The following is a 23,399-nucleotide window of genomic DNA, read 5'->3' as shown; positions in this document are numbered from 1 at the left end:
TAAAAATGACAGAAAACTTTCTTTCATTTTGCAGAGATGGTTTAAAGCTTGAAACTGAATTATTGGATGGAAAAACCAAGCTAATACTGTCTCCATATGGTATGCTATATTACTAGAAATCTAAAATATTAACTTCTAAATTCCTACGAAAAATGTGTAGTTGTTTAACAGAGTTTTTGCTTGTAGTGGAATATTTAAATGACACCTTGAAAAAAAGCTGGTTTCCCTAACTTCCTCAAATTTATTTTTAGCCAAGTAAAGTCAGATTACATCATTGTTTACCACTGTCAGTATTTATTCATATAATTTAATGTTCCAGTATATTTCATTTGTAACATTTCTTTATTATATTTGTATATAGCAAATATGCTTATTGCCTAATGAATAATCTAGGTAAAACTTATGCAGTTATGTTCTGTGCATGTAGAGAATGTATTGTTTGAGAAAATTCAATTTATAATAAGACCATAGTTTTAAAGTCATTTTTAGTTTTAGTTTTAAAGCTCAGAGTATGCTTTGGTACTCTTTTCATTCACATTATTTTCTTTTTCTCTGATCTGTTTGTACTTTTACCTTGGAAAATAAACAAAAATGAAGTATAAATACTTGAACCACACTGTAAAAGTTAGAACACTCAGACAGGACCTAAAGTTAATGCTTTGAGGGTTAATATTTTTACTTAATATCTTCTTAAAATAATGTTAATTAAAATTTTCTTTTGTGACTGCCTTAGTATGTTTTTGGTTGATAGTTTAGTAATTTTTTTTTTCTTTTGTAGAACATAAATCAAAAATTTCTGTAAAGGTAAGCCAAATGACTTTGACCTGACTTGTTTTCAAATGTAAAATGCAGTTTACTTTACAGTGGTTTGAAAATAATTCCTGTCAAACTGTTACAAAGGGTTTGGAATGATGGTGAAAAGTTATTATACCCTTGCTTTCAGGCTGGTCCTTTTACAGAAATGGAATCATAATTTCTCAGTTTAAAAAGCCTCCTAGAACTCACTTCTCTAGATCAGTTCTGTCCAGTAACACTTTCTGCAGTGATGGAAATGTTCTAAAATTAGTGCTGTCCAATATGATAGTCAGCCACTAGCCATGTGTAGTTATTAAGCATTTGAATGTGGCCAGTGTGACTAAGGAAGTGAATTTTTAATTTACTTGTTTGATTTTTAATTTAAATTTAATAGCTACTGTACTGGACGGTGCACCTCGTGACATCTTTAAAAATAGTCAAACTTTAAAGCAAAAATTTTTTTTTCATACTCAAATTGCATTTTCCCACACCAAAAAGATGTATTTGATTGACAAAGTCTTACATGCATTTAGCTTCCTCCTCTAAGAGGTTACACTTGAGCTAAATAATAGTTTTCCTTTTAAATTATTTTTCTTTATCAGGAACCCACAGTGCCTTTTTCTACAAAATACATTACTGCTTCAAAATTTTGATACCACTACTTTTCTTGTTTCCCATTTCTTTTCATTAAGCAGCAGAAATTTCTACTCTCCCCCTCTATAACTTACTGTAGCCCATTTTATTTTGCAGCATCTTAAAGCCTGTCTTTCCATATCTTGAATAGAGACTGGTTTGGGTGATGTGGCCCTTTTCTCTTCAACTCTGAACCCTTGATGGCTTTGCTGTTTCTTCCTGATTTAATCAAGGTGGAGAAGTTGCTTGAGAACCCAACATATCAATTACTTGATAAATGGGTAATGCTGATCAGAGTAATTCCACAAGCTACCTATAAAAATTATTACATACACACACATACATACACAGTATATACATACCTTGTGTGTTCCCTTAATCACAGAATACAGATTGTATAGTTTTTTCCTAGCCCTGCCCTATTAAAATATTGCAACTAACTGTTCTTATTTGAGTCACATTAACAAATACAGTGCTCCTTTTCATGCTCCTAGATAGAAATCAAGTATTACACATAGTTTTTTTTTAATCTTCACCTGACCTCAATTCTCTTGCACACGTTCCCTCTTCGATTGTGTCCTTAATGGATGTTCTATGGTCACTACATCTGTGAAGACATTTCATTATCTTTTTAACCAACTTAGAACATCTGGAGATCCCTTTTTATGCCTGTAATAAACAAAGTTACTAGTCTTGGACTTTTGGTAGAATCATTACAAAATTCTTTTAGCAGTTTAGGGATTTTTTTATTCTAGGATTCTTCTTTCCAGGGTAACTAATAAGTCTGTGCTGATGTTGATCTTAAATTATTTATTGTCTTAAAGCAGATTGTTTGGGTTTATTCCTCTTGCTTTTGGGACTCCAAAATACTGATGCATGGTAACTGTGTGAAGTGATGGGTATGTTAATTAGCTTGATTGTGGTGATTATTTCACAATGTATACATATGCCAAATCATCAGATTTTACACCTTAAATATATATAATTTTTAATGGTCAAATCTCAGTAAAGCTGGAAAAAAATACTGATGCAACCTAAATCTCCTTTCTATATTGACTTTATTTCAAGGAGCGTCTCTTCTCTTATTTATAGAGGTTCCTGAGATGCTTATTTCTTTCTTTGCTCTTCACAGAAGACAAAAACCAAAAACAGTAGTGCTGTCTTCCTTTTTTTGTTTTAATCAGTTTTTTAGTTTCCAAAATCTCACAGTTCTGTAGCTATATGTTGAATTCTCTTTTCTGTAAGTTATTCATGAATTCACTCATCATAGTGCTTTTCTTCTACTGGGGTAAGCTCCTAAGTGACTATACTACCTGCATTTCTGTTTTTCCTCTTCCTCATAGGTTGAATTACTGTCGTGTACATAGTGTGCTCTTTAAACACTGTGAACTCTATCTCATCATCATCAAGTTTAACAAACTGTGGTCAGAGTACTTTAATTCTTTCAAAATCTCTCCTGTACTTTTCTTTAATCTGTGGTAGTAAATATGAAGTAAAGATGGTTACCAGTCTAATTTCTTAAGCTTTTATAGGAAGATAAATGAGAGAAATATTAATGATTCAGTGTCATGGGTAATTTATAAATTCTAAGCTCAAAATTATCTCACAATTAGTTGAAATATAAAACATCTTAAAATTTTCGCAGGTATTTCTATGTGTGAGAGAATAGTAACACACTAAAAGATGTATACAATATTAGTGCTAGGTAGCACATTTTATATTTTAAAATGTTAATCTTCTCTGATTCTGGCATTGGGATCCTGGCCCCATATAAATTGTAAAGTCGGCCAGCGTTAAATGCATTGGATGCTGTCTTTATATATTTTTTTAATATTAGGAAAAGTACTGGTACAATCAAAACTAGGTAAGAACCTAGAGGAGTGGGATAGGGAGGGTGGGAGGGAGGGAGATGCAAGAGGGAAGAGATATGGGAACATATGTATATGTATAACTGATTCACTTTGTTATAAAGCAGAAACTAATACACCATTGTAAAGCAATTATACTCCAATAAAGTAGAAGTAGAACATAAAACTTAGGGAGGGTGGTTACAATCATGAGAAGTTTAAATGTATACACAGAGGGTTTGAACTTACTTGATTTGCATGTAGGGAGCATTAAAGAATTTTTGAAAAGTAGACTAGATATGATTTGTGTTGTAGGAAAGAGCTTCAGGCAATTCTGTGAAGGACAGATTATCATAACAGGGACACTACTTAAGGGCCAATTATATTAGTCCAGGGAGAGTCTTATGAGACCCTGAAGCATGGTGGCTAGCAGAATGGAAAGAAGGGGACAAAAGTGAGAGACTTTTAAGACACGTTAAGGGAATACACTACACTTCTGAGCAGTTTGAGTGAGAAACTGATTAGAGAACCAAAATACTCAGCTGTTAATGATCCCGAAAATGTCAGTATGAGTCAAAGAAGGGTAGGATTAGTAATACCTGTAGTCGTTGGAGACTGGGGTGGTAGAGCTTAGCTCTGTAACCTATGTGCAGTCTGCTGATAATTTGCCTAATCCACACAATGGTTTTCAAAAACTAGAATGAATTGTGAGTGTCTAAAAAATGGAACTTTTAAGGTAAAATATGGCATTCTTGGTTCTCTTGAAATACTGGATGATCTAGCAAGTAGACTCAGATTCCTCTTTGGCAGTGTAGGCTGCTTCTGAGGGGTGGCTGCCTCCTTTAGACAGAAAAGTGCTCTTCAATTATCCTAGTTCCCACCCAGGCTAATTTACAGTAGGTATTTAAATTTGCCACCTCTCATTTAGAGTTAGTTATATAAAAATAGCCACAGAGATAGGAGGGTAAAAGGGCATTTTAGATTGTGGTATTAGTATTATCAAAAGTGTAAAGCCTGGAATAAAAGGGTATAGGTGAGGGGAAGAGGGTAATAAAGAGATTTTACTACTGATAATACAGGTACATTTTGAAAAGAAAGGTAAAATGGGGTTGATTCATTGGTCAAAGTGTGGTTGTGTATTATGTCATTTTTGAAAGACAAGGACGTTTGGGATATGATAAGCCAGATGAAAGCCATGTGGCATCTGCCCCACTCCTTGATAACAAGAATCTTGTCTTACTCATTTTATACCTCCAACATTTTTCCCATAGTGTTGATCACCTAAAAAGCAACACTTAGTATTTATTGAATGACTGTTGAATTATTTTATGTTAGATGGGTTTGCAGAAATATACAGTGGGATAGACTTGAGATAAGCTGTAATCAGTAGTGTGGTAATGAAAACCTGAATTTAGGTGTATTGTCATGTAAAAGGGGAGAAAAAGATATTTGGAAGGAAGAAATGACCAGTACTTGCTGGTAAGCTAAAGAAGACTGTGAAGGAGGATAAAGAGTCAAAGATGACTCCATGGTTGCTGGTCTGAAAGATTAGAACAACAGTGCTACAGAAATGAGATATTTTGGAAAGGGGAGCTAATTTGGGGGAGAGAGAGAAAGAATTCAGTCTTTAAAATGGTATGGTTGAAGATAGTAATTCAACAAAAATTTACTGAAACCTACCCTGTTCCACTCACTGTTCAGATACTGGGGACACAGCAGTAGACAAAGCAAACAAAAATCTCTTCCCTGTAGAGTTTACGTTAGAAAAAAGTGGGAACTTCCCTGGTGGCGCAGTGATTAAGAATCTGCCTGCCAGTGCAGGGGACATGGGATCCATCCCTGGTCCGGGAAGATCCCACATGCCACGGAGCCACTAAGCCTGTGCGCCACAACTACTGAGCCTGCACTCTGGAGCCCACGAGCCACAACTACTGAAGCCCACACGCCTAGAGCCCACACTCCGCAATGAGAGAAGCCACTGCAATGAGAAGCCCACGCATCTCAATGAAGAGTAGCCCCGCTTGCCACAACTATAGAAAGCTTGTGCACAGCAACGAAGACCCAATGCAGCCAAAAATAAATTAATAAATTAAAAAAAAAAAAAGGTGGAATGGGCAGAAAATAATCAAAATAAATATAGAATATTACGGGACAAAAGTGCTATAGAGAAACATGAGAGAAAGGGAAGGGGCACGGTAAGCTTGAGAAACTGGGGAGTGCTAGGGAGGTGGGAGTGAAGTTAGGGCAGGAAGCCTGCAATTTTTAATAGCGTGTTCAGAGAAGACCTCACTGAGCCGGTGATGTTGAGCCAAGATTTGAACGTGGTGAGTGAATGAGCCATGTAAAATCTGAAGGAATAATGTCTCAAGTAGAGGCACTGACTAGTGCTAAGGCCTATGACTGGAGGTTCTTATTGAAATTGAGATTATGGAGGGATTACAGTTATGGGTAGTTACAAGGTCAGTATAAGATGATATCACTGGGGCAATGAGTAACTGAGGTAGCATGGAAGACAAGAGTATAGGAACAGAGGTCAAGGAAATGAGGCCAGGGTATTGAAAGAATATGAAAGCACCAATAATTAAGACAGGAGTTAGGTTAGAAAGAGGGATGGTGACCCACAAGCTAAGTTATTCAAGGAATAAGGGCTAGTAACCTACGGGTGTATAACTGCCTGTAAAGAAAGGTAGTGTGGGTGTTAGAATCATGACATGAGATTCAAAGCTGAAGCAGAATGAACTGTAAACACCTAGAATAAAAGTTGTTTTGTAATCTTCATTGTCCTGAAATAAAATAATAATTTCCAGTTGTTAATGAAGCTTTCAAGTGAAGATTTGCAAAGGTTAAGTGTTAGTTTCTTATGGGTATATTATCTAACTAGCAAAATGAGGAAAAAAAAAGTTTCGAAGCCTGACTTATCACTGATTATATAAAGATAATTGTTGATTTTTCGTGGGCTATTGTAAAGAATAAATTTCTGGTGTTTTAGCAGATGGGAAATAAGACCAAGATTGCAAAATGTCCTTTAAGAAATAAACAAACTGGATACATTCTGAAATCACAAAATATTTGTGTCAGGAGTGAAAAACTTTCGCAAAAGAAGAGAATTTGTTCAGAAACTTCATTGGCAAAAAGTGAAGAAAATAGTATGACTTTTTCACCCCCTAAGGATTTATGCAAGCAGTATGCAGATAAAGACCATCTTCATATCCAGAAAGAAATTTCACCTGCAACCCCTAATATACAGAAGACTAGAAACAGCATAAATGCATTTGTAGTAGCTAAACAGAAGCCTTGCAAAAAGCACATCACAGCTGAAAATGTGAAGAGCAGTTTGGTGTGTCTAACACAAGACCAACTACAACAGATTTTGATGACTGTAAACCAAGGAAATAAATCAGTTTCCCTGACTGAGAATGGAAAGAGGGAGGAAACAAGTAAGATTTTTCTGAAGTTTTAATATTAATTTTATCAATATGTAAGTTTTAGAATTTGAGTTTCATTGGATTTTACATAACTGTGCCTCTTAAATTCTAGTTTAACATGTAACAATGTTTTAAAATAAATATTCGTTTAGAAAACATTCTCATAGGCAGAACTACTTTTGTAGTTAAAATATGCCATGTTTTAAGGTTAATGTTCAGAATATTGTTCTCATGTACCATGGCCTTAAGAAACCCAGTTTCTGTGGATTCTAGATTTTAGTACAGAAAGCTATTGTACTAATTTTGGAAGGTAGGAGGCTTTACTTACATGAAAACTAATTATGTAAAATGTTCTAAAAAATTGTTATTGTATTTCTAATGAAAAATGAGGGAATTCTGCTATGAAGATTTGACATGAGTTGCTGAAAAGGATTATTTTCCTGGCCCCGGCTTTTGCTCTTCCTGACTCTCAATCCTTGCTTAGAATTAGCAGCACTATCTTTTTAACCAACGTAAAACACTGACTTGGAAGTAATGGCGTATTATATGCCTTCTGTTTTACTAGTCAGGGTATTGTATTATGTTTTTAAAAGCCTTCTAGTTTCAGCTTTGAGCTAAGGAATTGTGACTATGAATAGAAATATTATTAAAATTTTGTTAAGCAACCGTGAAATAAATAAAAATAAAATTAACAGTCACCAGAAAGAGGCCCCACAACTGGTCTGGGGACCAGGTAGCTCCTTAGCACTCCCAAGGGGCTCAAAATGGAGTCATTTGCCTTCTCTTGGTATAGATTATTCTTTGTAAAGTCAGGGAGCTAACTTTTATCTTTAAGGCTAGAATTCTAGCTGAGAGAACAAAAACTAAAAACTTACTAGGCGTAATGAGAGATGGTATCAACAAAGTTAAAAGCAGAATTTGCCTAATCATATAATGACCTGCATATTAGATATGCTTTCTCTCCATTGGGAGAACTATCACATTGAGGGATTTTTGAGCCAAGCATCTGAGCCGTGTGTAAAACATTTGGAATAGATATAGGTGGGATATAGAGAAAGTGGTCCATGGAAAAGTTCATCACTGATTGCTTTCCCAGCTAAATGAGAAAAATAAGGGCAAGGTAATGAGTTTTTTATAAAGCTGTTTGCATTTATTCTCCTTTAAGTTGTGATTTGTATTATCATTTATATTATTTGTAAAAGTGTTGTTGGCAAGAGTAAATAGAGGTTTTTTTGGTTGTTGTTGCTTGTTTTCTTATTTGAAACAAAAGTTTGTATGGCTATGGCCATACCTCTGGGCCATTTAACCTCTGAGGCTCAGTTTCCTTTTTTTGACAAAAAGGGAATCATAATACGCACTGCAAGGGCTGCTGTGAGAGGTGATTAATTAGATGATGTGTAAAGCCGTGTTTTTTAAAACTGTGTAACTGTATCAAGATAAGGTATTACAATAGATGTAATTTTAGTATTAATTTTAAAATATGCATTTTACCTTCTAGGTCAGTATAGTCTAAATTTAAACAATATTCCTGATCAGCCAAAGGATGAGAACATCGTGGGACTTACGCAGAAAACTGAGGCCATTTCATCTGTTCAGGATGAAAAAAAGTCTGTTTTAAATGAAAATCAGGTGACATCTAATCAGTATGAGCAGAAAATTGCCACGTATGTAACTCACGTCTGTTGTTGTGGGGTCATCTTGGGAATATGGTTTTACTTTTCCTTGACTTGTATGTGAAATATTTACTCTGAAGACTAGAGCTATTTAAAAGTTTATTACTTAATATTTATGGAGTAAGTTGTATAGAAACATATGATAAGGTTTCTGTTATTTTTTGTGTTTTGTCTTAGAGAGAATATATGGAAACCAGCTGACATATTCAGTACTCTGGGAGAAAGAGAACGTGATAGAGGTTTGTTGGAAGCAAAAAAAGCCCAGTGGAGGAAAGAGCTTGGTAGGTAATTATTGCACCTTTTATTATAGTTTTGTTGGCTTAAGGAATATATATTGAGGATGAAGTACATCTTGCAGTATGATATTATCAAAAACCTTGTTTTATAACATTCACCATCTAGAGTAGTTCTCTGCAAATGGCGTAAGAAACTTTGTGATTTCACATTCCCTTATGTTATATCTTTTTGTTTGCTGATCTGTGATTTGCACCAAAAGCCACAGATGAACATGAATATCATCAGGATCCTTCTGGAGCTCAAAGATTCCTAAACATTTCTCATTTCCTGAGAATCCATTTTCATATTTTTCCATTACAGAAATTCTATGGGTTAAAGATGGTTTTATTTAAAAATAATTCATTTTAAAAATTAAAACATTCTAATCAAGAATCATCAATATGATATCAATCAGTATATCCCATACAAAAATAAGCTTATTTCTTTTTTTCAGTCTGTAGACATCATAACAGAAAAAGTTATAATTTCTGTTAAGTAGGGTCTTAAGGTAAGTAAGATAATAACTAAGAAACTCCTGTTACTTCTTGGACTAGACTTAGGGTCCAGGTATCAGAGTTTGGAAAATACACGAGGTAGTAGTTGTACTTAGGAATAGTTGTACTAAAAGCATGAAGATGGGATTCACTGTCCACTGAACTGGAAAGTCCTGCCAGTTAGTGACAACCCTTCCAGGACAGGTGATCTAGAAAAAGAGGTAAGTGAAGAAATAGGGAATGAATTGATGTTGGAAGTCAAAGTAATAGAATAATAAAGAAATTAAATGTATGGTAGCAGTGTCAGAAGGTTTGGAGATCTGATGTGTTTTATATCATAATTGCAGCTTTAAATGTTTTTTCAGTACAAATTTGGACACATGATTTTATGTACTTTCAGCAGTTATAAATAATAATGGCTGACATTTATTAAATATTTACTTTGTGTGAGGCCCTATGCTGAAAATAGGCGCTATTATTACTCTGATTTCATAGAATAAAAAATGGGGTTTAGAGGGATGAACATAATTTTGCCCACAGTCACACAGCCGGGAAGTGGTTGAACCTGAATTTGACCCCAGGGTTCTCTGACTCCAGAGTTCTAGCTTTTAAGCCTTTTAGTAATAATTAAATGAACATTATTGTACAGTAGAACCTCACAATAATTAGCATAATATAAAATATGTTCTGAAAAAATTGCTCCTTATTTATAATTGTAGTAAAACAAACATTTTTATATCCATTTATGCCATACTTAAATTTGGTTCTGATTAAACATTTTCTTTTATTCCATATCCTTAAAATTCTTCTCTGTCTTGTGAGTTAATCTCCTTCCTAAAAAAATTTTGATCTGTGTTGGAATCTGCACTCTTTAAGAAGGTCATGATTTGTTTACGTCATTTTTTTTTTACAGTTTTTGTATATTTTTTTAAAAAGGACATTATTTACAGATGAACAGGTTGCTTTAAAGAAGAAAGAAAAAGAAGCTTCTGAAAAATGGAATAATCCATGGAAAAAATCTGAAAGTGATAAAATAGTATGGGAAAAACTTCAAATTCTTGATCAGGCTAAGGTAAAAGTATCAAAATCAGACACTTATGGAATATAAGATACCTTAACTGCAATTTTTTAATGCTAAGCCTTGTTCATATCATAAAGCTTACTTTTTTAAAAAATATATTTATTTATTTATTTATTTATTTATGGCTGCGTTGGGTCTTTGTTGTTGCACATGGGCTTTTCTCTAGTTGTGAGCGGGGGCTACTCTTCGTTGCGGTGCACGGGCATCTCACTGCAGTGGCTTCTCTTGTTGCGGGGCATGGGTTCTAGGCGCACGGGCTTCAGTAATTGTGGCGCACGGGCTTCAGTAATTGTGGCTCACAGGCTCTAGCGCGCAGGCTCCGTAGTTGTGGTGCACGGGCTTAGTTGCTGCACGGCATGTGGGATCTTTCCCGACCAGGGCTCGAACCCGTGTCTCCTGCATTGGCAGGCAGATTCTTAACCACTGTGCCACCAGGGAAGTCCCTCATAAAGCTTATTTTTGAAACTTATTCATTTTTTTAAAACTCACTTTTCATATGGTATTTTAAAACAACATTATTTTGAATTAAATTATGACCTCAACTACTCTGTTTGCATTCTGTAAATAGTCTTACTATGTTAGTAGGTGAGTGTAAAGGCCCCTGGCACCTCCTTTAGGCTCCTATAAAAGAGCTCCACGATGTTATAGATGACCACAAAACTCTAGCACTGACCATGTGGTATCCACTACAAGGTTATCAAATCAAACATAAGTGATTGCTTATCAAACATAAGTATATACCATGTGTCCCTCGGGTAGTGCTTTGGGGACCTTTAAATTTTGCATGTATTTAATACTAGACAAAAAAGTGCCCTTGTTTTTCTTTTTGTTTTTAGACTTCTGCTAGCTATTCTAGCATTCTGTCACAGTCTCCCAGTCAGGTAATGGTGATCCAGGCTGACGGGCACTCACCACCTAGAGCTAGTCAGATTTTAGAGGTAAGTTCTAAATGTCATTACTTTGAATATATAAGCCCTTTAGTACTTGATGACTATATAATGTACCTTCCTTGAAGAAGTGAATCTAAATACTCTTTTTTAAATTACCAGTTAATTTTTATTGAGTGCAGTATGCTCCTTAAATTTTTTTTTAATTTATTTATTTTATTTTTGGCTGCGTTGGGTCTTCGTTGCTGCGCACGGGCTTTCTCTAGTTGCAGTGAGTGGGGGCTACTCTTCGTTACAGTGCTTGGGCTTCTCATTGTGGTGGCTTCTCATGTTGCAGAGCACCGGCTCTAGGCACGCGGGCTTCAGTAGTTGTGGCGCATGGGCTCAGTAGTTGTGGCTTGCGGGCTCTGGAGCGCAGGCTCAGTAGTTGTGGTGCATGGGCTTAGTTGCTCTGTGGCATGTGGGATCTTCCTGGACCAGGGTTCAAACTTGTGTCCCCTGCATTGGCAGGTGGAATCTTTTTTTTTTAACATCTTTATTGGAGTATAATTGCTTTACAATGTTGTGTTAGTTTCTGCTGTATAACAAAGTGAATCAGCTATATGTATACATATATCCCCATATCCCCTCCCTCTTGCGTCTCCCTCCTACCCTCCCTATCCCACCCCTCTAGGTGGTCACAAAGCACCGAGCTGATCTCCCTGTGCTATGCAGCTGCTTCCCACTAGCTAGCTGTTTTACATTTGGTAGTGTATATATGTCAGTGCTACTCTCTCACTTCATCCCAGCTTACCCTTCCCCCTCCCTGTGTCAAGTCCATTCTTTATGTCTGCATCTTTATTCCTGTCCTGCCCCTAGGTTCATTAGAACCTTTTTTTTTTTTTTAGATTCCATATATATGTGTTAGCATGCAGTATTTGTTTTTCTCTTTCTGACCTATTCACTCTGTATGACAGACTCTAGGTCCATCCACCTCACTACAAATAACTCAATTTCATTTCTTTTTATGGCTGAGTAATATTCCATTGTATGTATGTGTCACATCTTCTTTATCCATTCATCTGTCAGTGGACACTTAGGTTGCTTCCATGTCCTGGCTATTGTAAATACTGGGCAGGCAGATTCTTAACCACTGCGCCACCGGGGAAGCCCCGCTCCTTAAATTTTAAAAAAGTTATTAACTATTTCTTTTTTTCCTTCCTAATGAACATTTACATTTTAACAAATGTATTCTGAAAATAAGGCAGTAACCTAAAGGTATGGTTCTGGTGGTAGACATTTTCAGTACTGGTAGAGTTCTTATAGAACCCCGCCAGTTAGATTGTTTGCATGGCAGCTTGTTCTGCTCCATATAGGACTGACTAGCCTACATCAGTTTATAGTCTGTTGATACCTTTACGTTAACAGAAGAAATGAAATATGAATTACGTTTTTCTATGTTCCCAAAAGCACTTTGACCAAATGTTAAAAGGCAATAAATTAGTCTTGCTAGAAGTTATTTTGGAAAACTCTATAGTTCTGGATGATAATTCTAAGTTTTTAGAGTTTAGAAATTGATGCATGCACATAGTACTAAAAACTGCAAATAAAACTACTCATGATGTTGTTGAGAATCAGTTGTAAGCTTATTTACTTTTCAACATTAGGATTAAAAAAACTTTAATGCTAAAAGTATTAGGTATTTCTGTTACCGAAATGTCAGTTGAAGTGTTAGCATATCATTTATTATTGCTTATTTTGCATGGCTTTTTAGGTCATTTATTATCTGGGAGTAATCCATACTATGATTGTTAATGTAAATAAAGAATTAACCATTTAAGGTGACTTTTAGTTTTTTTTAATGATAGCATGTGTCATTTTTTTTTTTAATAATCTAGAAAACCAGTAAAGTTATTTATATTTTGGAGTCAGAGATAGGGGTTGGGGATGGGAGAAAGACTAGAAAGGAAATCATATACTAAATCCAGGGTTGGACAACCAAGGTTAGAGTATGATTATCTATGCATATTTTTACTGTTTAAATGTAGTTTTTATGTATTTATGTGTGAATGCTGTAAGGTAATGGAGAGGTGCTACTGGGGGGACATGAACTGTAACAAAAAAAAAATCCCCCTTTAAATACCTGAAAGCAGTTGGTTTCATAAATCCCAGCACTAGCCACAACCATTTATATTATTTGAATATTAAGTTAACCTCTTCATGTAATTGAGAGGAGGAGAAATTTAGTTGCAAGCAGAATCATCAAGGCCAATTTTGTTAAAACATGAGGTAATGCACATAAAGTGCATAAGACAGTGGCTGACATATAACAAGTGTTTAATGAAAGTTTGCTCTAGTTATAATTTACAAAGCACAGGTCCATTCTGAACCCTGAGGATGCTAAGAGTCAGTCCTCTCACCATCTTCCTTTCCTCTCTCCTCTTCTTGATTCTCAGTCTTACTCCCCCTCCCCCAGTTGAATGGCCCTGTATTCTCTTTCCTGTATTGTTCAGCCCAAACATTTTTTTACACTGTGCAGCTTAAAATTTCTTTTTGTGTTTCTAAGAAATTTACTTACAGCCTCAGCCTTTGTGAGAATACCTCACCTCCATGAAACCTTGGCTTTCCCTAATGACTGCCCCCCCCTGGGAAGCCTCTTTTAAGTGAAGGGAATATATTCTAGCATACTGTCTAACATGGGATAGAAAGTGAGGTTATCATTCTGCTAGCTTCTTATTGCTACCACCAGACCATAGTTCTGCAGTTAGCCAACAAAAAATTCCTCTTAATTTTCAGTGATAAAAATTTGGTGGTAAAATATACATAACATAAAATTTACCCTTTTGTGGTGGTAAAATATACATAACATAAAATTTACCATTTTAATAATTTTTAAGTGTACAGTTAAGTGGCATTAAGTGCATTCACACTGTCTTGCAGCCATCACCACTATCCATCTCCAGAATTTTTTAATCATTCCAAACTGAAACTATACCCATTAAATAGTAACTCCCCATTTCTCCCTCCCCTTAGCCCCTGGCAACCACCATTCTACTTTCTGTCTCTATGAATTTGATTATTCTCAGTATGTTTAAGTGGACTAACACAATATTTGTCCTTTTGTGTCTGACAGATTTCACTTAATGTTTTCAGGGTTCATCCATGTTGTAAACATGTATCAGAATTCCATTCCTTTTTAAGGCTGAAAATACTCCATTTTATTTATGATACTACATTTTGTTTATCCATTCATCCAAATGTTGATGGACATTTGAGGTGTTACCACCTTTTGGCTATTGGGAATAATGCTGTTATGAACCTTGATGTACAGATAATCTCTCCAAGTCTGTATTTGCAAGTCTTCTGGGTATACACCTGTAAGTGAAATTGCTGGATCATATGGTAATTTTATGTTTTATCTTTTTATGTTAAATTTTTACCAGTTTTAATTTGATAATTTTATTTTTAATTATTTTACTGTTTCCACAGCTCCTGCACCATTGTGCATTCCCATCAGCAGTGCACAAGGGTTCTGATTTCTCTACATCTTCACCAACACTTGTTCTTTTCTTTTTTACTTTTTTTTTTGGTTGATAGCCATCCTAATGGATGTGGAGTGGTGTCTCATTGTAGTTTGATTTACATTTCCCTAATGATTCGTGATGTTGAGCATTTTTTCATGTGCTTATTGGCCATCTGTATATCTTCTTTGGAGAGATGTCTATAAGTCCTTTGTCCATTTTTTTTTTAACATCTTTATTGGAGTATAATTGCTTTACAATGGTGTGTTAGTTTCTGCTTTTTAACAGAGTGAATCAACTGTACATATACATACATCCTCATATCTCCTCCCTCTTGCATCTCCCTCCCACCCTCCCTATTCCACCCCTCTAGGTGGTCACAAAACACTGAGCTGATCTCCCTGTGCTATGCAACTGCTTCCCACTAGCTATCTATTTTACATTTGGTAGTATATGTAAGTCCATGCCACTCTCTCACTTCGTCCCAGCTTACCCTTCCCCCTCCCTGTGTCCTCAAGTCCATTCTCTACGTCTGCATCTTTATTCCTGTTCTGCCCCTAGGTCCTTCAGAACCTTTTTTTTTTTTTTTTTTTTTAAGATTCCACATATATATGTTAGTTGTACGGTATTTATTTTTCTCTTTCTGACTTATTCTCTCTGTATGACAGACTCTAGGTCCATCCACCTCACTACAGGTAACTCAGTTTCATTTCTTTTTATGGCTGAGTAATATTCCATTGTATGTATGTGCCACATCTTCTTTATCCATTCATCTGTCGATGGACACTTAGGTTGCTTCCATGTCCTGGCTATTGTAAATAGAGCTGCAGTGAACATTGTGGTACATGACTCTTTTTGAATTATGGTTTTCTCAGGGTATATACCCAGTAGTGGGATTGCTGGGTCATATGGTAGTTCTAGTTTTAGTTTTTTAAGGAACCTCCATACTGTTCTCCATAGTGGCTGTATCAATTTACATTCCCACCAACAGTGCAAGAGGGTTCCCTTTTCTCCACACCCTCTCCAGCATTTATTGTTTGTAGGTTTTTTGATGATGGCCTTTCTGACCGGTGTGAGGTGATACCTCATTGTAGTTTTGATTTGCATTTCTCTAATGATTAGTGATGCTGAGCATCCTTTCATGTGTTTGTTGGCAATCTGTATGTCTTCTTTGGAGAAATGTCTATTTAGGTCTTCTGTCCATTTTTGGATTGGGTTGTTTGTGTTTTTGATATTGAGCTGCATGAGCTGCTTGTAAATTTTGGGGATTAATCCTTTGTCAGTTGCTTCATTTGCACATATTTTCTCCCATTCTGAGCGTGTCTTTTCGTCTTGTTTATGTTTTCCTTTGCTGTGCAAAAGCTTTTTAAGTTTCATTAGGTCCCATTTGTCTATTGTTCTTTTTATTTCCATTTCTCTAGGTGGTGGGTCAAAAAGGATCTTGCTGTGATTTATGTCATAGAGTGTTCTGCATATGTTTTCCTCTAAGAGTTTTATAGTGTCTGGCCTTACATTTAGGTCTTTAATCCATTTTGAGTTTATTTTTGTGTATGGTGTTAGGGAGTGTTCTAATTTCATTCTTTTACATGTTTCTGTCCTGTTTTCTCAGCACCACTCATTAAGGAGGCTGTCTTTTCTCCACTGTATATTCTCACTTCTGTTATCAAAAATAAGGTGACCATATATGTGTGTGGGTTTATCTCTGGGCTTTCTATCCTGTTGTTCCATTTATCTATATTTCTGTTTTTGTGTCAGTACCATACTGTCTTGATTACTGTAGCTTTGTAGTATAGTCTGAAGTCAGGGAGCCTGATTCCCCCAGCTCCATTTTTCGTTCTCAAGATTGCTTTGGCTATTTGGGGTCTTTTGTGTTTCCATACAAATTGTGAAATTTTTTGTTCTAGTTCTGTGAAAAATGCCATTGGTAGTTTGATAGGGATTGCATTGAATCTGTAGATTGCTTTGGGTAGTAGAGTCATTTTCACAATGTTGATTCTTCCAATCCAAGAATATGGTATCTCTCTTCATCTGTTTGTATCATCTTTAATTTCTTTCATCAGTGTCTTATAGTTTTCTGCATACAGATCTTCTGTCTCCTTAGGTGGGTTCATTCCTAGGTATTTTGTTCTTTTTGTTGCAGTGGTAAATAGGAGTGTTTCCTTAATTTCCCTTTCAGATTTTCATCATTAGTGTATAGGAATGCAAGAGATTTCTGTGCATTAATTTTGTATCCTGAAACTGTACCAAATTCATTGATTAGCTCTAGTAGTTTTCTGGTAGCATCTTTAGGATTCTCTATGTATAGTATTATGTCATCTGCAAACAGTGACAACTTTACTTCTTCTTTTCCAATTTGGATTCCTTTAATTTCTTTTTCTTCTCTGATTGCTGTGACTAAAACTTCCAAAACTATGTTGAGTAACAGTGGTGAGAGTGGACAACCTTGTCTTCTTCCTGATCTTAGAGGAAATGGTTTCAGTTTTTCACCATTGAGGACAATGTTGGCTGTGGGTTTGTCATATATGGCCTTTATTATGTTAAGGTAAGTTCCCTGTATGCCTACTTTCTGAAGGGTTTTTATCATAAATGGGTGTTGAATTTTGTCGAAAGCTTTTTCTGCATCTATTGAGGTGATCATATGGTTTTTCTCCTTCAGTTTGTTAATATGGTTTATCACATTGACTGATTTACGTATGTTGAAGAATCCTTGCATTCCTGGGATAAAAATATGGAATGCTTCACGAATTTGCGTGTCATCCTTATGCAGGGGCCAAGCTAATCTTCTCTGTATCGTTCCAGTTTTAGTATATGTGCTGCCGAAGCGAGCACCTTTGTCCATTTTTGAATTGGATTTTCTTTCTTGTTGAGTAGTAGGAGTTCTTTACATATTCTGGTTATTAACTCCTTATCAGATATATAATTTACAGGTATTTTCTTCCATGAGTTGCCTTTTCACTCACTTCATAGTGTCCTTTCTTGTACAAAAGTTTTTACTTTTGATGAAGTCCATTTTACCTATTTTTTGTTTTTGTTGCCTGTGCTGTTGGTGTCATAGCTAAGAAATCATTGCCAAATCTAACGTTGTGGAGCTTCCCCCTATGTTTTCTTCTAAAGGAGTTTTATAGTTTCGGTCTTTGATCCATTTTGAGTTAATTTTTATATGTGGTGTAAGGTAATGATCCAGCTTCATTCTTTTGCATGTGGATATCCAGTTTTCCCAGCACCAGACTGTTCTTTCCCCATCAAATCATCTTGGCACTCTTGTCAAAAATCATTTGACTGTATATGAAAGGGTTTATTTCTGGGCTCTCCATTCAGTTCTGTATGTCTGTCTTTATGCCACTGTTTCACTGTTTTGATTACCATACCTTTGTAGTAAGGTTTGAAATCAGAAAGTGTTAAGTCCTCCAGTTTTCTTTTTCAATATTGTTTTACCTATTTAGTGTTCCTTGAGATTCCATATGAATTTTAGGATGCATTTTTCCATTTCTGCAAAAAACATCAAGATTTTCATAGGGGTTGCTTTGAATCTGTAGCTTGCTTTAGGTAATCCTGACAATACGAAGTCTTCCTATCCCTGAAGGTAGGATCTTTCCATTTATTGATATTTGTGTCTTTAATTTCCATCAGCAACATTTTGTAGTTTTCAGTGTACATGTCTTTGGCCTACTTATTCCTAAGTATTTTATTCTTAGTGTTTGGTGCTATTGTACATGGAATAGTTTTCTTAATTTTCTTTTCCCAGATTGTTCATTGTTAGTGTATAGAGATGCAACTGATTTTTTTCTCCTGGTTTTGTATCCTGCAACTTTGCTGAATTTGTTTTATTCTAACCGTTGTGTGTGTGTGTGTGTATAGACTCTTGAAGGTGGTGGTTATTGTGCAGAATATGAGTTTGATGTGGATCCTTTTGGTATTATATTTTCTTAATGAGTAGATACACAAACACCAGTCTGCATTAATGCCCAAGATATTCATATATGATAATCATCACTGAATTACGTATATTTATCTTTTCCTTTTTTTGGCATTTCAACTTTCTGACTTTTAAAAATATTATGTATTATTTCTGACACACAAAAGGATATGTTGACCTTAAAAAACAAAAGAGCAGGTTATTTTACCAGCAACATGAGTTTATTTGGGAATAGTAGACAGTTGTAATTCAGGACAAGCAAACTGTGACAAACCTTAGGCAAGTTTGGAGAACAGAGGAGAGGAACTTGATTTTGTAGAGGAAAGGAGGAAATTGGGGAGGGCTGTGGTAGCTTCAGGTGGTGGGAAGCTTGTTGCTAGTCAGAAGGAAATCTTGGCGGGGTCTGTAAGGTGTGGTGAGTCATATATGGGTGAGAGCTCCCCCTTCAGGGCTTTCTGACTCCATTTTAAATGAGGTTTCCTTTATTCTTTTTCACAGGTATAAAGGATAATCCATAAAACATTTCTATCCATGTCATGTACCAAAAAGAGCTCATTATAGCATGGTTCAGAGTTCAGCAAGAATTTCTCTAGATTTATAGCACTTACGGGACAGGATTTTTTGTTTTTAAATAGCCAGTCACAACCCAGTAGAATAAAAATGGAATGCCTAGAACCTTTATATTCCATTTGTTGTCAGGTTACTTTAGAATTCTGAGAAGAGTGTTTGTGAGTTATGAAGCCCTTTCCACAACAGAAATGGGTTGTGACTAAGTTATAAACTAGTACCAGTCCACTGATGCCCTAATTTCAGAAGAAAGAAATACAGTAGCTTGACCAAAATGAATCAGTCCTAGCTAAAGCTTCCCTTTGCCTCTCTATACTGGGCAGTCTTGGAATCAGAGGAACCCTATCTCAGTCCTCCAAAATTAAACTTTATGGAAGGAAATCCTCTTCCTATTCAAAACTGAGTGGGGGAGAATTCCCTGGCAGTCCAGTGGTTAGGACTCCGTGCTTCCACTGCACAGGTTTGATCCTTGGTCAGGGAACTAAGATCCCGCATGCCGCATGGCAGGGCCAAAAAAAGAAAAGAAAAAAAAAGCAAACAACTGAGTGGGTCTCTTTGCCTTATCAGAAAGATTTAATAATTAAATAAAATAAGGAAATTGATTTGTTTGAGGGCCTGTTAGGATCCAAGAAGTGTACTAAGTACTTCATATACCTGTGAATCCCCTTTTAGAATAAGAGGCAGAACTGACTAACAACTAAACAGGTGGAGGAGAACACTGAGAGTAAGTTGTGTACGCCAATTACCCATAACACTAAACCTAGCTAAATCTCTCTTAAGTTAGGAAAAGAACAAAATAAACCTAAATTAGAAGAAATAGATCATGAAAATATGGAATTTTCCCACCAGCTGTTGGTGGGAATGTAAATTAGTATAGCCATTATGGAAAACAGGATGGAGTTTCCTCTAAAAATTAAAAACAGAACTACCATACAATCCAGCAGTTCTACTTCTGGGTATTCTTCCAAAGGAAAAAAACCACTAAATTGAAAAGATATATGCATCCCATGTTCATTGCAGTTTACAATAGGGGAGATACAGAAGCAACCTAAGGTCTATTGATAGATGAATGGATAAAGATATGGTATATGCATATAATGGCATGTTGCTCAGCCATAAAAACAAATGAAACCTTGCTGTTTATAAAAACATGGACGGACCTAGAAGTCTGTCCACTTACTTCACTTATGCTAAGTGAAGTAAGTCAGAGAAAGACAAAGAATACTATATGATTTCACTTATATGTAGAATCTAGGAAACAAAACAAATGAACAGGGCTTCCCTGGTGGTGCAGTGGTTGAGAATCTGCCTGCCAATGCAGGGGACACGGGTTCGAGCCCTGGTCTGGGAAGATCCCACATGCCGCGGAGCAACTAGGCCCGTGAGGCACAATTACTGAGCCTGCGCGTCTGGAGCCTGTGCTCCGCAACAAGAGAGGCCGCAATAATGAGAGGCCCGCGCACCGCGATGAAGAATGGCCCCCACTTGCGCCAACTAGAGAAAGCCCTCGCACAGAAACGAAGACCCAACACAGCCATGAATGAATAAATAAATAAATAAATAAACCCAAAGTTTAAAAAAAAAAAAACAAATGAACAGAACATAATGAAGCAAACAGACTCATAGATACAGAGAATAAACAAGTGGTTTTGCTAGAGGGGAGGGGGGTACGGGGGTAAGTGAAATAGGTGAGAGAAATTAAGAGGTATGAGCTTGTAGTTAAAAAATATATGAGTCATGGAGATAAATGTACAGCATGGGGAATATAGTCAATAATACTGTAATAACTTTGTATGGTGACAGATGGTAACTAGACTTATTGTGATCATTTTGTAATGTATAGAAATATTGAATCACTATGTTGTGCACCTGGAACTAGCATAGTGTTGCCGGTCAGTTTTACTTAAATTTAAAAATTAAACAAAAAGGAAAGAAAATAAGGGCACCAGTCGATGAAATATATAATGAGTGAAAATGGCATTGCAGGTAGAGAGTGAATCATTAGTAAGTTAATATATTATGCCAATAATTATGAAAATTTAGATGAAGTGGGTAAATTACTGGAGAAGTTATAACTTACAGGAACTGACTTAAAAAGAAGTAAAAAGCTTGAATAATTATGTAACTGTTAAAGTAATTGTAGATCTGGGTAAAAAAAAACTTTCCCACGAGGAAAATAAAATGCCCACATGGTTTTACTGACAATTTCTACCAAACTTTAAAGAAATAAATCCCAAATTTATTCAGATTTCCAGGCAGTAGAAATATGAAATGGCCCCCAATTCATTCTGCAAGCCCAGTATAAACTTGGTATTAAAGCCAGAAAAATAACAAAAAAGGAAAATTAGGTTTATTTCAATCATGAATATGCACACAAAAATTCTAAAAAATATATTAACAAGTAAAATTTGATAATGTGTAAAAAGGTAATATATCATGACTAAGGTTCATAATGGGTTAAGGGAATTTTTAAAAATCCGCAGTATAGTGTACCATTTTAACACAATAAAACAAAAAACATTTCAATAGATGCAGGAAAAGCATTTGATAAAACTCAAAGCCAGTTTGTTAAGGACAGTATTTCAGGCAATTAGACGAGAAGGAATTTCCAATTGAGTATTTTAAAAAAAAACAAAACCCTATAGCAAACATCATACTAAATGAGAAATTTTAGTAGTATTCCCTTTAAAATTAAAAATTAAATAAGATGCCCATATTATTATTACTATTTGTTATTGGTAGTCCTAGCCAGTATAGCAAGACAAAAGTCTTAAGAACTGGAAAGGAAAAAATAAAATTGTAGCAATTTGTCATTTATATAGAAAACCCAAAGAATCTATGGGCAAAATATTTTAGAAATTAAAAGTGAGAATTAATAATTTGCTAGGCCATAAAGTCTCAACAAATTTCATAGGTTCAGATTACACAGAATATGCTATCTGATCACAGTGGAATTAAGCTAGATATCAGTAACAAATAACAAAATTTCCAAATGTTTGATATTTAAGCAGTAGTCTTCTAAGTGAAAGAAAACTCAGAATTAGAAAGTGTTTTGAACCGAATGATGATGAAAATATTATGTATGAGAACATATGAGCTTCCTGGGCTTAGAGGGAAGTTTATAGGCTTAAATGCATTTCTTGGAAGAGAAAGACTGAAAGCAAAACATAAATGATCTAAGTATTCATTTCAAGAAGTTAGAGAAAGAATTGCAACAATTAAGCCCAAAGGAAGTAGAAGGAAGGAAATAAGATCAGAATAGTTGGATACAAGTGGCCCTCTGTATCCGTGGGTGCCAGATCCATGGATTCAGCCAATCTCGGACTGAAAATGTTTGGAAAAAACTTCCAGATGCCATGAGTTTTAAGAAGATACTTAACACCTCTGTGCCTTAGTTCTCATTTCTATAAAAATGATGCCTACCCCATAATTTTATCGTGGAAATTAATGTACATAAAATGCCCAGCAGTGCTGTAACAGAGAGAGTGTTGTCAGCCAATTCGTGTTATTATTGTTATTATTGTGAGGGCTAAAAAAGATAACATACATAAAGTTCTTTATAAAAGTATATAATAATTATTTAGTCAGTTTAAAAAAAAAAAAAAGGAAGAAAATATCAGGGAAAAAATATTCCAGAAAGTTTCAAAAAGCCAAACTTCAATTTGCTACACACTGGCAACTAGTTACATAGCATACACATTCTGTTAGGTGTTATAAGTAACCTAGAGTTGATTTTAAATACACGTGAGGATGTGCATAGGTTACATGCAAATACTACACCATTTTATATAAGGGACTTGAGTATCTGCCAGTTTTGGTATCTTCAGGAGGTCCTGGAATCCAATACCCCACAGATAGCAAGGGACGATTGTGTTAGTAAAATTGGAAAATAAGGAAAAGACTGAACAGATATGGCTCCAAAGATATGGCCAATAAGCACATGAAAACCAGGACTTCAGCCACGTGCACAACTGTGTAGTCCTGGTTCCAGAGATTTTAGTTACTTTCAAGTTCAAAGTACTCCAACCCACCCTCCAAAATGATTGTAGCTCTTAGTTGTGCTGCTCTTCCTCTTGGAAGATCTGGTTTTTTTCTAGCCCAGTGTCCTGAAACCACCCACCACCCAGAAGAATGCCTTTTATGCCTGCTGAGTGGACAAGATGAGTAGGTGGACAGACTGTCTAAAGTGAGGAGGCTCTTGGTGTCTGGACTTGGGAATCATGCCCTGGCAAGCAGGACTATTCTAGACCATGGCAAAGTCACCACTGAGTGTTCTCCTTTCACAGACATGCATTTTTAGACTGC

At 35.7% G+C, this 23,399-nt stretch overlaps 1 protein-coding gene and 1 non-coding gene across 4 annotated transcripts in view; one reads left to right on the top strand and one right to left on the bottom strand.

Moving 5' to 3' along the window:
- The window catches only part of CCDC66 (coiled-coil domain containing 66), a 51,195-nt gene that overhangs the window by 1,793 nt on the left and 26,003 nt on the right, over positions 1–23,399 (top strand). Inside the window, exons 2-8 of one of the 3 annotated variants that reach the window (XM_007192286.3) lie at positions 35–99; positions 779–804; positions 6,265–6,712; positions 8,199–8,364; positions 8,551–8,658; positions 10,080–10,215; positions 11,061–11,162. In XM_007192286.3, coding sequence (XP_007192348.2) covers positions 35–99; positions 779–804; positions 6,265–6,712; positions 8,199–8,364; positions 8,551–8,658; positions 10,080–10,215; positions 11,061–11,162 — 1,051 coding nt within the window. The remainder of the gene's footprint in view (positions 1–34; positions 100–778; positions 805–6,264; positions 6,713–8,198; positions 8,365–8,550; positions 8,659–10,079; positions 10,216–11,060; positions 11,163–23,399) is intronic. The other 2 variants (XM_007192288.3, XM_007192287.3) reach the window with 2 other exon arrangements.
- On the bottom strand, positions 17,334–17,440 carry LOC130709144 (U6 spliceosomal RNA). The gene has a single exon (XR_009009632.1). It is a non-coding gene; the product is annotated as a U6 spliceosomal RNA (small nuclear RNA).

This window comes from Balaenoptera acutorostrata, chromosome 10 (genome assembly GCF_949987535.1).
Source record: "Balaenoptera acutorostrata chromosome 10, mBalAcu1.1, whole genome shotgun sequence".
NCBI lineage: Eukaryota > Metazoa > Chordata > Mammalia > Artiodactyla > Balaenopteridae > Balaenoptera > Balaenoptera acutorostrata.
This window is presented reverse-complemented; position numbering and strand designations above follow the sequence as displayed.